The sequence below is a fragment of the Thunnus maccoyii genome, chromosome 18 (genome assembly GCF_910596095.1).
Source record: "Thunnus maccoyii chromosome 18, fThuMac1.1, whole genome shotgun sequence".
In the NCBI taxonomy this organism is placed as follows: domain Eukaryota; kingdom Metazoa; phylum Chordata; class Actinopteri; order Scombriformes; family Scombridae; genus Thunnus; species Thunnus maccoyii.
In genome coordinates this window covers 9,597,048-9,613,979 of record NC_056550.1, presented here as the reverse complement: position 1 = coordinate 9,613,979, position 16,932 = coordinate 9,597,048, and the positions used below count along the sequence as shown (strand labels likewise).

General features: G+C 39.5%; 2 protein-coding genes across 2 annotated transcripts; one reads left to right on the top strand and one right to left on the bottom strand.

Moving 5' to 3' along the window:
• Positions 1–2,894: 2,894 nt before the first annotated feature.
• On the bottom strand, positions 2,895–10,324 carry slc2a6 (solute carrier family 2 member 6). Its single transcript, XM_042392344.1, has 10 exons — positions 10,262–10,324; positions 9,116–9,199; positions 8,859–8,993; positions 8,131–8,402; positions 6,744–6,840; positions 6,429–6,528; positions 6,017–6,210; positions 5,604–5,779; positions 5,122–5,420; positions 2,895–3,808 (listed from the first exon to the last, which is right to left on the bottom strand). The coding sequence occupies exons 1-10, from the start codon at positions 10,322–10,324 to the stop codon at positions 3,480–3,482; spliced, it is 1,749 nt and encodes a 582-aa protein (XP_042248278.1). The 3' UTR covers positions 2,895–3,479.
• On the top strand, positions 10,273–15,053 carry LOC121884685 (pentraxin-4). The gene is made up of 5 exons (XM_042393641.1): positions 10,273–10,448; positions 11,617–11,795; positions 12,073–13,187; positions 14,311–14,520; positions 14,626–15,053. Exons 1-5 carry the CDS (start codon positions 10,323–10,325, stop codon positions 15,051–15,053), a joined length of 2,058 nt encoding a protein of 685 aa, XP_042249575.1. The 5' UTR covers positions 10,273–10,322.
• Positions 15,054–16,932: the final 1,879 nt, after the last annotated feature.

Below are 16,932 nucleotides of genomic sequence, written 5' to 3'. Positions count from 1 at the left end.
ATGGTTTAAGCATCTTTTTTGATAGAGATGAAACAGGCACGGCAAAGTATAGGTGGAAGGAGGAAGGAGAGAGGGAAGGAATCGGTGATTAAGGAAGTGAAGGAGGGAAGTGGGTAGAGTCAAAAATATAAAAATAGTCTCTGACTCACCTGGTATATAAACACTGCATGAACAATATGAGTTAGACTGTGTTCATCCACCGATGTCTCCATGTACCTGCTGTCTTTGCTGTCTGCCTCTCTTTCCATCTCAATGTCTGTCTGTCTTTCTTTTCAATCCATCTGACTTTGTCTTTTCTTTTGTTTACCTGCTTGTCTGCCTTTTAGTACTCTTACCCTTTGATGCTGTTCTGTTCAAAAGAATAAATGTAGCGTGGCATAATGAACAAGAATGAAGTCAAGATTGCTTTCACTTTTAGGTTTATCGTGAAACATTTCAGAGTCAGATATTTTTAAATCAATGGGATGAAGACTAAATCATTTTAAAAGTGGAGCAGGTTTTCAGTTGAGGTTTTTTCAAAAGACATTAAACATTAGACATTAAACATCAGAGAGCAATTATTTTTGGCAGCATTCAACAATTATAGAGCTTCCATGAGGCATTTGACAGCACTTCCATACTTCCATACATAAGATTATGGAATATATTAAAACTCTTTCCTGAGTAGTCTCTGACAATTACAGTTTATGTATGTGCGACTATACCAGTAATCCATTGAGAGAAATACACTACCAAGCAAAAACTGTCTCAGAAATGCACCGTCACATCCACTTTAACACTTGTTTTGTAAAGGCGGTTTTCATGTGTACATTACAATGCATTGTAAAGGTTAGATTTAATTGTATGTTCTGCACAAGATGGTTTTACATGTCAAACTAGACATTCCCACACTAAGGCTGTTTTACAGCTTTTCTTTTGCCTGCCATCATTGAATACACTGCAAGTAAGGTGTGTCTAAAGAGCTCACACATACACAGGCACATACACACACAAACAAACTGAAACCTGTGGTGTGTCTTCCCTTCTTTTATAGAATGTTAAACACCTTATAGACAACACAGCTTTACATAAGACTGTATTGTATACACATAATCATCTCTACTTTGTACAATACATACCTTTGGACTCTTTAAAGTGACATCTACTACGGGGTGGACCTAATAACAGGAACACTTGACTGTGTAATGTAACCCAATCCGATAACTTTTCAACACTATGGAGACTTTCAGAGAGATGTTTAGTTTTTATATTTATATGATCTACTAGAACTTGTATCTATCTATTATTTTGTACTATCAAGTTTAATACTGTATATTATTTACTCTGCATCCTCTGCTATACAATATAGAAAATAATGAAAGAATTGATCATTTGTTTTGATTTTCTGTGTTTGACTTTACTCAGATAGCAAGATCATGTATCGGTTTATTAATATTAAATAAACAATGCCTGATTCAGTAAAAACTGGCAGCTTTCCTCATAAAACAAACCAAACGTAGCTACAGGATCACAGTGTATTATACATTTCTTTGTGAAACCAATTAAGAAAATCTTGTGTAATTGTTCATATTTACTACTTATAATTGGAATAATGTGCATTTGTATAGTTATATGTATAATTGTATACAATTTAATGTCAATAGTCCATCCATAATTATATGCTATGATTAATAACATATAGATGAGCTCTATGCTGTTGCTAGAGATCTGGGAAGATAGCGAGGCACTGATGTGCATCGCTGGCTGTGAGTCAGACTCAAACCTACGACACTGAGAGCACACACTGCGGCATGTGACCTGGCCTGCTGAGCTACCAAAACGTGCTGACAACATCACTTCCTGTCCGCTTTTTTTTAACCACAGAGTGGATGATGAACCAGTTTTTTTTTCCCAAGACAGCTGGCTACCTGTTTGTTGAGAGGGTTAACAAAATTTTAAGGATATTTTATGGTTTATTTGGCTCATATTTTGTAAGTATATTTAGATTTTGTTGCTTATTTTTGAAGCACGTTGTCAGTCAATGTAACCTGTAACAAGAAATCATTCAACTGATTCTTTTATTGATCATTTTCAGTTTTTCAACCCTTCATAACTGATTATATAACAAAATAATGGTCCAGCCTGCAACAAAATCAGCAGCAATTGGGGTTAACTAGGGCTGCAACTTAGGTTAGTTTATAACATGTCAGACAATAGTGAATAATGACCATTACAGTCAAAGGTGATGTCTTCAGATGTCTTGTTTTGTCCGACCAATGGTCCAAAACGCAAAGATATTCAGTTTACTATCACGTATGACAAAGAAAAGCATAAAATCATCCCATTTGAGAAGTTGAAAACAGCAAATCTTTGGGCATTTAAAACTTAAACAATTATTCAATTATAGTTGGGGATTACTTTTCTGTTAATCGACTAACTGATTAATCAACTAATTGCAGATCTAGGGTTGGAATAACTTTGCAATGCGTCTCTCAAGTCAGTGAAACAGTGCTAATGGTGCTGTTGTCTGCTGGATTTTCTAACATGAAGTTAATGTAGACGCTCTCTTGTTTGTCTTTCTGTCCATGACCATAAACAAATAAATTGTGGCTTCTTTACAGAACAAATCATTTTGTATGAACAGCATGGCACCTGACACTGAGACTGTGATTGATTACAGTACAAATACAAAAGCTTGTGCAATGCAAGCATTCAAATTATATATTAAATGTGGGTGTGTGATACCACAGGGACAAAAAAGCATGTACACACAAAACAACCAAAAGTGGCCCCCAGTTCTTGGCCTTGTCGATCTCTAAAGAAGTTACACACTCTAAACAACATGACGGACAGCTAAGCAGATTGAGCTGCTCCCATTGTCAGCAAATTGAAAATTAAAATGCATTTTTTAAGTATTTAATGCTAAAATGTGTTTTAATAAACCAAAAGAGTTAAACAGAAAAGTCACTTTTGGGTCACTAATTGTACATAACAATAGTGCATACTGTATTCTACATACTGAATGAATTTCATAATGTAGGTCACTATACATTGTGTGATTTAGATAAGCAAGAACACACAAGAAGGTGAAGAACAGCACATTGCATAGTGGATTAGTATTTCTTCTACTGAGTCCATCAATATTCTGACATGTCAGAGTGCATTATTGTACCACTGCCACTGACTAAAGAAAAAAGGGAGGCTGTGTTTCCGCTGTTGGAGTGGGAGGATAGGAAAATGTACATTTGTTTATATTAAAATGTCACTATTATATGATAACATGGTATATTAGTTAAACATAAAACCTGAGAATAAATGGTAACCTGCTTCTTGACCATGTGAGAGTATATATTAGAGATGAGTGTGACAGCATAGCCTTAGTAATTGCTGACAGTAATCATTGTAGAACATAATGATTGTTAAACGTTTCACACCCCATCCCACACCAGAAACAAAAATAGAAAATATAAAAAAGTTTGTCATATTCTGATCTATAAGCTTCAGCTCGACTGTGCAGTAGAATGACTCCGATTGATGGTAAATGTGCGTCCTGTCCTGAAATAGTTTTCTATTTCCTCCAGCGAGCGGTTGCGAGTCTCTGGGATGAACACTGCCGTGAACAGCAGACAGAACACACAAACCACTGTGAAACACAGGTAGGGCACGTACAGGCCGTAGCTGTCCACCAGGTGTGAGAAGGCATGAGTGAGCATGAAGGCCGTCAACCAGCTGACAGTCACACACAAGCCTGAAGCCACGCCCCTGGCAACCAATGGCAACACCTCTGACATCAACAACCATGTGATTGGCCCCCATCCCATGGCGTATCCTAGGAGACAACCAACAATGTGATGTCAAAGCAAACAGCTCATATTAAAGCAGATCATGTCAAAGTACATTAAATGCATAAATAAATAATTAAGCAGTTTGAAAAAGACACAAAAAAGATCTGTTTACTCCCTTACTCTTACTCATTTGAATTTAAGTGGCACTGCATAATCGCACCGTGACATTTGAAAAATTTTCCCAACCAGTCAAATAAATTGTGAGAATCTGATCACCTCAACCAGTTTAATTGAGTATGAGAAGAGTATGACAAAATAACCTGAGGACAAACGGCAGTTTGGAGAGACGCTCACATTCAGTTATTTTCTGTGTGCTCATAACTTGTTGGAACAAGACAGAGGGTATATAACAGCAAACAGCACATGCTTAGTTCAATATGGGGACACATGTCTTACAGGTTATCAAATGTCAGTCCAGTACAAAAGGCTAATTGTATCTATGTACTCATGTGATGTTTGTTTACAAGTGCTAGTTTGCTTGTATCTGGGCAGTGTGAATCTAAATGAACTAAAAACAAGACTATACTTCACCATCTTAGTGTAGCCTGTTAACATGCTAAGATTTGCTAATTAGCACTAAACAAGTACAGCTGAGGCTGATGGGAATGTCATTAGTTTTGAAAGTATGAAGACATAAACCAGAGTACTGGACACATTAAAATTTTGAGCTGATGATAGCACTGGAGGAAAAGTCAGAGGATCATGAAAGTCATTAGAATTCATATTGACCATGAACATCTGTAGCAAACTTCATGACAATCCAATTGTAGAGAAATGTCATTTAACCATAAACCTCATGGTGGTGCTAGATGAAAATCTGTCATTAGGAAACATTTTCTGGGTATCATGACTGTCTCAACAAAATTTGTGCCAATACATCTAGTAAATGTCATGCTATTTCACAGAATAAATTAAAACTTTAACTTGCTAATGGTGCAAGAAAAAAGGTCAGGGGATCCCAAAAGTTATTAAAATGTATTCCTCTAGGGGCCTTTACAAATTGTACCAAACTTCATGGTAATCCTTCTCATCTGTGTCAAGATATTTCACACTGGTGTCATCCTCATGGTGGCAATGGAGAAAGTGGACCACTTAAGTCAGCATGATTCATCCTCTGGGGAACATTAAACTAAGCATATGAACCATGTATTGATCTGAACCAAATTGGTGGACCAATTGCCCAAATGGTAGATCAATATCGCCATCCCTACAGCCATGCTGCTAGTATGGCTAAAAACAAGGGTGTGATTAGGTAAACTATGGATTTTCAGCCAAATGTGTTGGTTTTGACACTCACCAAATATAAACACCACAGTGCTGATGAGAGGGATGAGGTCTGCTGACGTTTGATGGCTGGCATACAAAATGTTTCCAGTGTAGTTATTGGGGCTGTAGTCCAAACTCGCAGTGAGGTTTGGAGGGGCGGGGCCAGGAGGGCAAGGCGTGGTGTGGGAGATCATGGTCAGAGTCAGACTGGACAAGAACATCAACAGGCTCGACATGTACAGCAGAGCTTTGCGTCCTGCCCTGTCCATCAAACAGGCTGCCATGGCAACAGAAAAGAGGCGGACTGCACCTACAATGGCAGCATCATACCTGACAGATACATAACAAGAGTTAGTCAGTCTTTGTAGGATCTTGGGATTGAAATTGACAATATATGATTTGCACAGTGCTTGTGACCTAACTGGTGGAAAGATCAGACATTTATAGCATTAGAAAGTCAAGTCAAGCTTTAATAGATAATATAGATATATGTGAACAGAATGGATCTCCTACCTGGGCTCCAGCGAGACTTTACTCTGGGAAAAGATGGGCTCCAGGTAAACCAGGATGGGAGTGATACCCGTCATTTGCTGCAGGAAACGCATCACCACTGAGATGATGATTGGCCGGTAATAGACAGGTGTGGCCAGCTGGGACAATGTGACTTTACTCTGTGTGCTGATGCTGTGCTGCATTAGGAGACACACACACACACACACAAACCCCCCCCACAAAAACCTATGTGAGTACTATGCGTTTACTTATTTTTTTTAATTCACTGAAATCTATGTTGGTGTACAAGATGATGTTATAACCTTAAAACCTCCTCCGTCTCAACCTTAAAACCGATATCAGTGTGTTTCCACTGGTTGATTGAATGTCCCCTTAAATTGTTAAAACACATTATATCTGCTGCTGCCTCTCACCTGTATGGCACTGAGCTCGATGTGTGTGTCGTAGTGTTTCCCTCTCAGCCAGCGGAGGGCCTTCTCAGCCTCCTGCTCTCTGCCCAGAGAGAGAAGCCTCCTGGGGGAGCAAGGCATGAACGTCAGCAGCACAACCATCACTACTGCCGGCACCTCCCCCGCCACTGCAAGCCACCGCCACGGTACCACCAGACCTGTGCATCATACATGATGTTGAGATTATGATAGCAGGAGCAAGAATGCAGGAAAAATTTGAGACTCTTCACTCATATCTCAACTTGTCTTGTGGCAGCATTGCATTTTGGTCTGTTTTGATGCTGTTAAGATTAGTAGTTTATAATAGTAAACTACTAATCTTAATTTTCTAGTCATGATAGCAGTAGTTTATGCAGCAGTAGTGGTTTGTTCTTACCCAGAGCATAGAGCGCCAGGGCTCCAAACACAGCAGTGATCTGAGGGCAGGATCCCAGAGCTCCTCTCACTGCTTTGTGGGAGATCTCTGATATGTAAACCTGTGACACATGACACATAACTAACACACATACGGCCACAACCATTTACGTAATTGATGTCATCACAAGCTCAGTGATAGAAAAGGGGTCAAGTTCCTATCTACCATTGCAAAGAACAGGGGTTTTGTTACAGGCATTGGGAGTTGGAACAAAGAAGGGGAAAACTTGCATAAATAAGGAAAAAAAGAAAAGCTTCTGTAACCATGGTAACCTACGGGAATGGATGCTGCAGTCATCCCCCCGGCAACACCTGTAAGGAATCGGCCAACTTGGAGCATCCACAAGTCCACGGCCCCTCCCAGCAGCATGTAGCTGAGAAAAAAGATAAAAACACAACACACACAAACATCATGACAAACCCCAATTACACTGTTATGTTTTTACTGCTGTGTGTGCACTTTTAAATACATGATGGCATCAATGGATTTAAGTTCATTCAGAACAGAGAATGAACAATATTATTGTCTCCTTTTGCAATTTTATTGGCTGGACCGGTCACGGACCAGCCCTGTAACTGCGTTTCTCCATGAGTGAGTGAGTGCATGAGTGAGTGATGAAATTATACCATTGGTCAGCCAGCCAAGTGTTGGGGTGTCCCCATTGGCCGTTGCTCTTGTTGTTTTCACATTACGAACGATGAACAACAGCATTAAACACGAGTCTTGCAGGTAAAACATGCGACTCATGTAGCTGTTATATCAGGTTAGTGTGGGGCGGCTGCTCTGCAGTGGGCTTGATTTGACTGTAGCTGTGGTAACCAGGTAGAGATAAGCCTCCTGAATTTGCACCCAAAATGCTGTCAAAACTTTCATTTGCAATTTCTACCACAGCCTCCATGATCATCGACCAGAAAAGAGGCAGAAAAAAGGTGCATAGAGGCATGAAAGGGAGCCCACAGTTAAAGCACCCCAAATAACCATCACTCTGACAAAACCCTCAATACAGAGTGAAAAACGAGAGACATCTGCAGAGTCAAACAGATGAAAGAGCAAGGGGAATTAACAGATAATTAATAGTTATAATTAGAATTTTATTTGATTCGAAAGAAGCTCTCTTTCAAATCAAATATCCCAAGATATGAGTGAAAAGTACTGTTCTTGCATCTGCATTTATAACCTTTTTTTTGACTCAAACATCGCTTACCCATGTCATGCGATATGCTACTTCAGTACACTTTACCAGCAAATATTACTGGGACCACTACAGAAAATTGCAGATGAACATTTAATATCCAGGAATTCACATTATAAACACTACCACTGACTATCCCTGTAACAAATTGGCCACAATTTCACACATTCACCAAACACAGTCCAGCCATATATTAGGTTTTGACCTAGTCTTGTTTTAATTTTGCATCTATGCAGTTGTTCCTCCGAGTTTTCCTGAATCATGATGGACATGATTGTAAAAAAAATAGTAAAATTAAATGCAGTTTGCATTTTCCTTCTATAAATAAGGGTGTGAAATTACAATCATGTGACATAATTTACTCTTAAAGGCTCAGACAAAACAATATTTTCAGATCATATTGTTTTACTGTGCTCTTGAATATAATACATAATACACCTTTATTTATATAATAAAATAACTGAGATTTACCCAATAGTCGAGGGCACTGCTGACATCATGATGCTCAGCTTCCGTCCAATCATGTCGTTGAGCAGCATGGCCCCCAGCCCGCCGGCTGCTGCACCCAGTGTGTAGATTGAGCCAAACCAGGCGGCCTGCTCCGTGTTCATTCTGAGCCGAGGGTCGGCATCAGGGCTCTTGAGCTTTGGCAAGACAGGGGATGGATAGACGAGGGAGTAACCGAAGCTGAAGTTCCCCAGGACAGCCGCAAAGACAGCCAGGAACAGTTTGGAGTTACTGATCTGGGATGGAGGGATGTGGATAAATTAGATATTTAAGAAAAGAAGTTAATCTACTATATTCAAGTTAAAAGGAAGTGTTTGCCTAAATATTAAAGTAAATATCAGTGTTGATCTCAGAAATTAATTTAATAGAAATAAAGTACTCAACATTTACACTTGGCGTCTGGTAGACTGTTCCCAGACTAAACTCAGCATTTTCTGCAATCTAACATCGCTTCTAAATGCTGTTTTTCCATTATACCTCTCATTCTGGCAATCAATTTCAATGTTGTACTGAACAAGAACTAAACAAATTCAGCAGGATGAGTGAGACAGTAATCCATAAACATGTGAAGGAGAATTCATTCTTTGTTGTTCTTGCAAAATTAAACACTTACACATCTATGAGCTGTTGATGTAATTTTACAACACCAAATTTAGGGAATAGTGCTCTAAAATAAGTTAAATATTTCTAACCTGAGATTCAGATGATGTTGGTCTTCTATTCAGCAGAGGAGTCTTTTCATCCATGTCCGCAGCAGTGGACTGTACAGCTGTTAGATGGCAAATATCAGCCTTTCTCAAAGGTGTCTGATTTATCTTATCTGTACACTGCAAGACAGATGAAATATTACTAAAGTGAAAAAAAGCGTCCAGGTGGTCCTTCTTTATTGGTTAGGAATAAAAAAAAAAGTTACATATGAAGACTTTTGTTTAAAAGCAGTCACGTCTACCTTGCTGAAGTAATGAACTTGATGTTCCAGTGGGCAGCATGCAGTCCAGGGTTTTCCAGTCCGACTAAAACTGACAAAGGCTAGCTACATGTCAGACAGTCACAATGAAAGTGAAACTAAAGACTGTGTTTACACTGAACTTCCATAATTGAAATGAAATTGGAATTTAAGGTGTGAACCTCATTTGTGGAATGAAAACTGTTGCAGAATATGGACTCAAAATGTTGGCTATTGTTTGTAGCTTAATTGGCTTTAAAATGACATATTGGTCAGATTATTGTAGTCAGTAGTGAGTCTGTAAAGTCCAGTGTAAATGAAGCCACAGTGTTGTAACCTGGTCATGAGCAGTAAGCAGAAGAGGAGGATGAACAGCGTGATTCCTGAATTGGGCCATTTATGAAAAAGCAGAAGAGGAAGAAGAGAACCAGATCCCCTGCTAGCTGAGTCAGAGGGAAGAGAAAAGTACAGACTGCTTCTCCCTCAGCCCACACATCATGAGATTTACCGCTTCATTACAGCCACACACACGTACACTAACATACACACATATACAAGCATGGATACACTCATATCAATTGATGAAAATGTGTGTTTTTTAAATTTAGATCACATTGCTTGCTATTTTTGTTTGTTAAAGTAATAGTCTGTCATAATAAAATTTCCATATCAAAAATTCTCTTTTCTACTTGTGCTGACTGATTTCAAACAGTAATAAACTTTATCCATAGAAGATGCAAGAAAAACAACCTCAAGGTGGTATTGTAGCTGAAAGTAAAACACCAAAGATAAAGGAAATCATGAAAAAGGTGACCCTCAGATTCTCAGCATAGTGAAACATTGTATAGTGATGTGCCGTCATTATTCTATATATCAGTAAACCCTGGACATTAATTGGTAGATTGTTTTGAGGAGTTTGCTTTAATTTCTTGTGCAGGAGAGCAAGAGAGAGCTAAGAACCTGTTAAATCCATTTGCAGTGCCTCTTAGCTCCCCAATGATGTTGTGGAAAATGGAAAGTGTTCTTGTGTCCCAGCTTGTGGGAGTGCTTTTGTGTATTGTGTGCATGTGTTTATTGTGTCTGCATACTGTGTGTATCCAGACCAGCCCTGTTTAGCTATGTCATTTTCTTGTCTATTTGTTGCTTCACCTCCACACTTCCAGACAGGGACCCAAGCTCCCAGCTGCATCTATCCAAGCTCCACTCAACCATGGGCAGCCTCAGACCTTCCCATTGGCCCTTGATCATGGTCCACATGCTTCTGATGCAAACACAGCCCATAAAGATGCAGGGAATTCATCCTTTGTCCCAGAAACTGAGACGGCTCAACGAACAGGTAGACCTGAATCAAACTGTGTGTTTGTGTGTGTGTGTGTGTCTACATTAACAATGGTTAACTTTTAGTAAGATAATGGACATTTTTATTAAATGCTATTATCATATTGAACTTTTGAATGATGCAAAATATTACAGTAGCCTATAATTGTGGCTATCTGATCCACCTCGGCAAAAATGTAGCTCTGTGCAGCTGTTGGGTTTTATGTTTTTAGAGAACTTATTGTATGTGTTTACATATCTTAACATAATAGTACTTCTAAACTGAAGTGTATTCCACTTTTAGAATAAAACCAAATCTATGGATAGGTTGCAACTGTTCTGCTCTGTAACCATCAATATTCCAAAACCTTAAAATCTATTGGGATTAAACCTTTAGAGAGATGCTACTTATCTTGTTAACTCTCAGCTCTGTGACGCTGTACACAACTGTGCACAACTGGACTTTGAGCTAAATGTTAACATCAGCATGCTAACATTGCTCACAATGACAACATTAAAATGCTGATGTTTAGCAGGTATAATGTTTACCATGTTCATTATTTTAGGTCAGTGTGTTTAGTATGCTAACATCAACTACTTAGCACTAAACATAAAGTACAGCCTTGGTAAATGGGAATGTCGTAAATTTTTCAGGTAATTGGTAAGAAAAAGTATTGGACAAATTAAAAATTGACCTGATGATGCTAGATGAAAAGTCAGGGGATCACCAAAGTCATAAGGTTATATAATCTGGGAACCATGAATGTCTACAAAATTTTGTGGCAATCCATTTGGTAGTTGTTGGGATATTTCAGTGGATTAAGTGAAAACAAAAAAAAGTCAATGAATCACAAAGACATTAGGGTTCATCATCAGAGTGTCTGTACCATATTTCATGACAATCAACAAGTAGACTAGTTGATTAGATTAAATATTATGATAAATCAATACGTTCTCATTCATTCCTGCACTATAGATCTAAACTGTATATTACCTCATGAACTTGAGACCTTTTTTAAACCGCGTAGAATGAGGCATGGGACTTAATTTACCCATCAATTTGTGAAACTACCAAACTGTTTGTTCATGTGGTATTAGTCATTTTGTAGGTAAGTACTGTAGATAGCCGAAATGATGGAAAAACTCTTGCTACAATGTTGACTATTCAAGGGATTTTTTTCTGTTAGTTCCAACAGTTCCAGGTGCTGACCCAGGCCCGTTTGGACATGTTGGCCATGAACCAGAACAGAAACTCCTCTATCAGGCTGGAGAGCCGTGTTCAGGCTCTAAATGACCATCACCACCACTTATCACGGGATCTTGAACACCTCAAGCAGAGCACAACGCAGGAGATAGAAGGTCTCAGGTTAGAGATTGGTCACTAAAGGTCTTAATATGCCTGATATATCTTAGACAAATCTCTGTACACTGGTTGTATTTTGCAAGTGAAGGCATTCCAGAGAGCAGAGTGGAGAGGACAGGAGAGAAGGCAATTTGAGGTAAGAGGAAGTTAACCATAGTCCAGTTCAGATGACAGGAATTGCATCCTTTAGGACTTGGTCAAGTTAACAAATAACCACATTTTGCCAGACTATAGAAAAAAGGTGTATGATCTGTGTTTCTAATGATGATTATCATCCTAGAGAGTGGAGTAGGAAACTCGAGAAGAAGAGTAAGCGGATGGAGGGTCGTCTGGCTTTGATGGAGAGGAACCTGAGGGAGAACCGCCGCCACTCCCAGAAACAGAGGCCTGGTCTTGGTCAAGACTTCTTCAACCTAACCCTGGAGCTCCAGAACCAAGAGGAAAAGCTGGCTGCCCTTCAAGTCCAGCGAGACGAGCTGCTAGTTGGGCTGAAAGGGTTGCATGAATCCCTAAAAAACCAGGAGCTACGTGTGACCCGCCTGGAGGGGCGACTCGGCGAGGTCCTTCAAGGGAACGGAGGGGGTAACACTCGTGCGTTGGGGAGGTTGGGCGAACCCATAAACTCCAACATCACACCTCAAGAATACTTCGAACCACGCAGGAGAAGCCAGACGCATAGAGGAGGGAGACCTGGAAGGATTCTGGATGGACATACCCAACCCAGGCCAGCAAGTACCAGCTATTCTCAGACTGATAGTGATTCCCAGGTGATGCCTCAGAACAGAAACCCCCCTCAACAGAATCAATACCAGGCAACACCAAACCAACCTAAACATTCAAAAGCCCAGAAGCAAAGACCTCAGCCAGAATCTCATCCACAGGCACACATTCAGTATCCAAACCCTTATCCCCAGTCTACTGACTACCTACCACAGCCTGAACCTCACGCTTACCGTCCCCAGTCACAGATCCAGGTGGGGGCCCAGACACGGCCATACCCAATCCTGCAGGAGCAGCTCCAGTCTCGCCGGACTGTGCCTTATCATCATGCCCAGGTCCAGCAACCATCCCAGGCTCAATTATATCCTCAGAGACATCCCCAGTTACACAACCCAAATCACCCGTCCTGGCCCCAGGCCCTATCCCAGACTCAAACCCATCCTGAACCCGAAGAGAAACAAAGCAGAACCAGACCGGGGGCTCCACAGCCCCAAGCTTCAGATGTCCTCCCTCAGTCCCTGTCTGAGTCGTATCAACCCAGGGTGAGTGGGTGGGATGGAGGAGAAGAAGAAGAAAGCAACACAGAAGTGGAATCTTCAGTAATCCATAACTTCCTCCAGCTGCCTTTGAGGCAAAAGATCCCAGCACAGCCAGTTCCCAAGAAGGATGCAGCCAGTAAGTCTGCAACTCTGACCAATATTTCTGACATGCATAGAGTCTGATATTGAATATGGTTGGAAGAGGAAACATTTAAACATGCCTACAGTATTCTTGAAAGAGGTCTTCAACTTGGATTAAAATTTCAGGCAGTTACAGAAACAATTACAGTATATTTTATGTATTTTGAAAATGTTTCACCATGCAAAAAGCCAACCTAAAGAAGGAGAAAACACTTTTCAACCTGTGACATTGTTTTTCACAGGACAGACAATGTTGAAACCCAAACTGAAGCAGGTTTATAATTCATATACATACAGAAAATCTGTGGGTTATATCGCATGCAACAGCAAACTCAAAAGCTCTTTTCATATCTTTTTGCAAATCACCTCTCACAGGTTACATGACAACACACACTCACTTATACTTTAGGACAGACAGAGAGGAAGACAGAGAAAGAGGTGTTGAGAGGTACAGTGAGGGTCGGCCATCTGGGAGTTGAATGTTGAGTTCTGCCCCCATCTGAAAAATCCATCTCCTTGTTTTCCATTCATGCTGAATAGCATCTGTAAACCCTTTTGTATCTTGTAAAAATGTTCATAAAAATTGCAATTTCATGGGACAAAAACAAGATAATTCACAACTCAGTCTTGTTTGACAACGTATTCCTATTTGTTATGTGATTTTTAGGGGGTTATATGATGTGGGTCCAAGTGGTTTGGTAGGTTTGATGTTGACATTGAATACATTTTTAGCTTTGGCCTTCACAACTGTATATACAGTTTGAATGGTTTACCAGAAAGCAGGATGGTTTGGTCTAGTTTATTTTGAAGTAGGGCTGCAATTAACGATTTTCATAATTTATTAGTCTGCTGATTATTTTCTCAATTAATTGATTAATCATTTTGTCTTTACAATTTCATAACACTGTGAAAAATATTATAAATTCCCAAGTCAAAGGTGATGTCTTTATTATGTCTTATTTTGTTCGATCTATGGTCCAAACCCACAGATAATCAGTTTACTATCATGTTTGATGAAGAAAAGCATTAAATCACCACATTTGAAAAGCTGCACCCACCTAACATTTGGCAATTTTGTAATCAAACCAAATATATTCTCTCTCTTCTTTTGTCTGCAGTCTGTAACGTGGACTCCATGCTGTTCTTCCCCTCAGCCTCAGTGGAGAACTATGTCACCTTCGCCTTGAGTCTCCCCAACCTTCCTGAACTTTCTGTGTGTTTGTGGCTTCGTGTGGACACCTCACATGTCGGCACGCTGCTCTCCTATGCCACGCATGACAACGACAACCAGTTAGTTCTGTATGGACGTAACTCCTCTGCCTCATCTGCATCCGTCGCTGCTTCCTCCTCATCTTCCCATCATTCCTATTCCTCTTCTCCATTCTCACCTTCTTCCTACACCTCCTCTTCCTCCTCGTCCTCCTCCTCACCTTCTCTTGACTTCGTCATTGGCGACCCTGTCTATCGCCGTCTCCCTGTGTCTTTACTCCATGACGCTCGCTGGCACCACCTCTGCATCCTCTGGTCCTCCATCCAGGGTCATTTCTGGCACTACAATGACCGGCGCCTTACCTCCTCAGGCTCTAACTTCAGGAAGGGCTGGGAGATTCCTGGAGGTGGATCAGTGGTGCTGGGGCAGGAGCAGGACACTGTTGGTGGGGGGTTTGACCCTTCAGAGGGTTTTGCTGGGCAGGTGGCGGGGTTCAGGGTATGGAACAGAGTGCTGAGCCCTTCAGAGGTGGAAGGGGTGGCAGACGGGAGAGGTGTGCCCAGAGGGGTGGTGCTTGGCATGGAAGACATAAAGGAAGTACATGGGGAGGTGCAGCAGGTGGCATGTGAATGTTTAGAGCACTGTATTTGATTAAAATAACAGAAGAGGATTCAAATGAAGAGTCTCATTCCTAAACACGATTTCTGCAATGATTCTTGCTTGCCTGCCCATTAAGAGGCCAATTAATTATTTTTTAAAATGTATTTTTTCTCATAATCTGAGTTAATCTTTGGATATACACACACTGATGTATGTACATGCTTAGGACAGTCTGGTTAGGACGTCTGTTATCCAAATTATCTTTGGAAGCTCGATTTGATTCTCCAATAGGTCACCATTACAAAGGACCATAGACTAATCAACCCAGAAATGTCTTAAGTGTGCTTGTACTGTAACTGTGATGATAATATTCTTTGCTTTCATGCCAAACATAATTTTGGTTGCCTTTTTCAAATACCGGATAGGTGATTTGGAATGAAACTCTTAAAATGGCCTTTAATTTTCTCTCTTTTGCATTCCATTAATAAACACAGCTAGAACAATACATTATGAAAAAATTAAATATAGCTCACTGATTATGTTTCTGAAACATATTCCTTTTGATCAGTAACAGACTGTCATTGTCATCAGTTCCGTTAAGATTTATCTGCTTCCAAAATCTTTAAATCAGTTTAAAGACAGTATATTGTATGAAGTTTTTATTGAAACAAATTGCGTTTTGGCGTTGTTTTATTGTGTCTCTCTGTTGTATGTGTGTACATGTTTTTATCATGAGCAATCTGATAACACACTGTCACTGAACTAATGCATTGAATTTTTTAGGTTGTCTATGACTTAAGTTGTCAGAAAACATGCAATACCTATAATCAATTATTTTCAATTATGACACATTTTAAAATTTATAATATTGGTGCAGGATGGGGGTTAAAGGAAGAGGAAAATACATTTCTTATCAATAACACTGCAGTCTGCCTCTTGCCTGTTCTTGGATACATTTGAACTTTTTTATTGATAGCCACTGTATGACTGTGGACAAAGATATCTTTTAGATGGTCAGAAACCTACAGTATGTGTGTGGCTTATTTTTCTATGAATAAAGATAGTGAAACTCATTGTGCTTGATTTTTGTCCTTTTGTTGAGTGCATAGGTACAAAAATCTCATGAGAGACATTTTGACTAAACAAACATGGGTGTAACTAATAACTAATAGTAGTAACTAATTATTTAACGCTAGTTGTGTGAATATGACTCAGTATTGTGCATATTGATTAGAATGGAATGGAAAACAACAATTTTGTCCACCAAAATGTGGAAAATTACATATCCCCTAAAGTCCTGAAACGTGATAATTTTTTTATATTGTGCACACAAGATAATTTACTATAGATTCATATGTGTCTCTAACATACAGCGCACCAACTTCAGATGCACACAGCCACCATATAATTGAGAGAACTCAGCTAATCAACTTTTTCACCTATTAATATCATACAATGAAATCTTTGCTGCTATTGCACATAAAGGAAGAAAAAAGGGCTGCAGGGCATCCAAATGAAAATCCATTCATTAACAATTTATTAACATCTATAACTGCAGAAATTTATTATTTTCATTAATGACTTATTAAGTATAACTGCAGACCTGATGACTCAGAACATGTGAAACACTATTTATTAATGACTTATAATAATTTATAATTTCAGACTTTAATTATTTTCATTAATGACTTATTAGGTATAACTGCAGACCTGATGACTCAGAACATATGAACCACTAACTATTTATTAATGACTTATAATCATTTATAACTGCAGGCTAAAATGATTTTATTGACTTGTTAAGTCACCTGATGACAGACCTGTGGTCTGCCTGGCTTGCCTCTAAACTTCCTGATGGTCTATTTGGTCATTTGCTGACATACACAAAGCCTATCTAGTGTCTCAGTATTTTGCAGCCTGTTCAAAAATC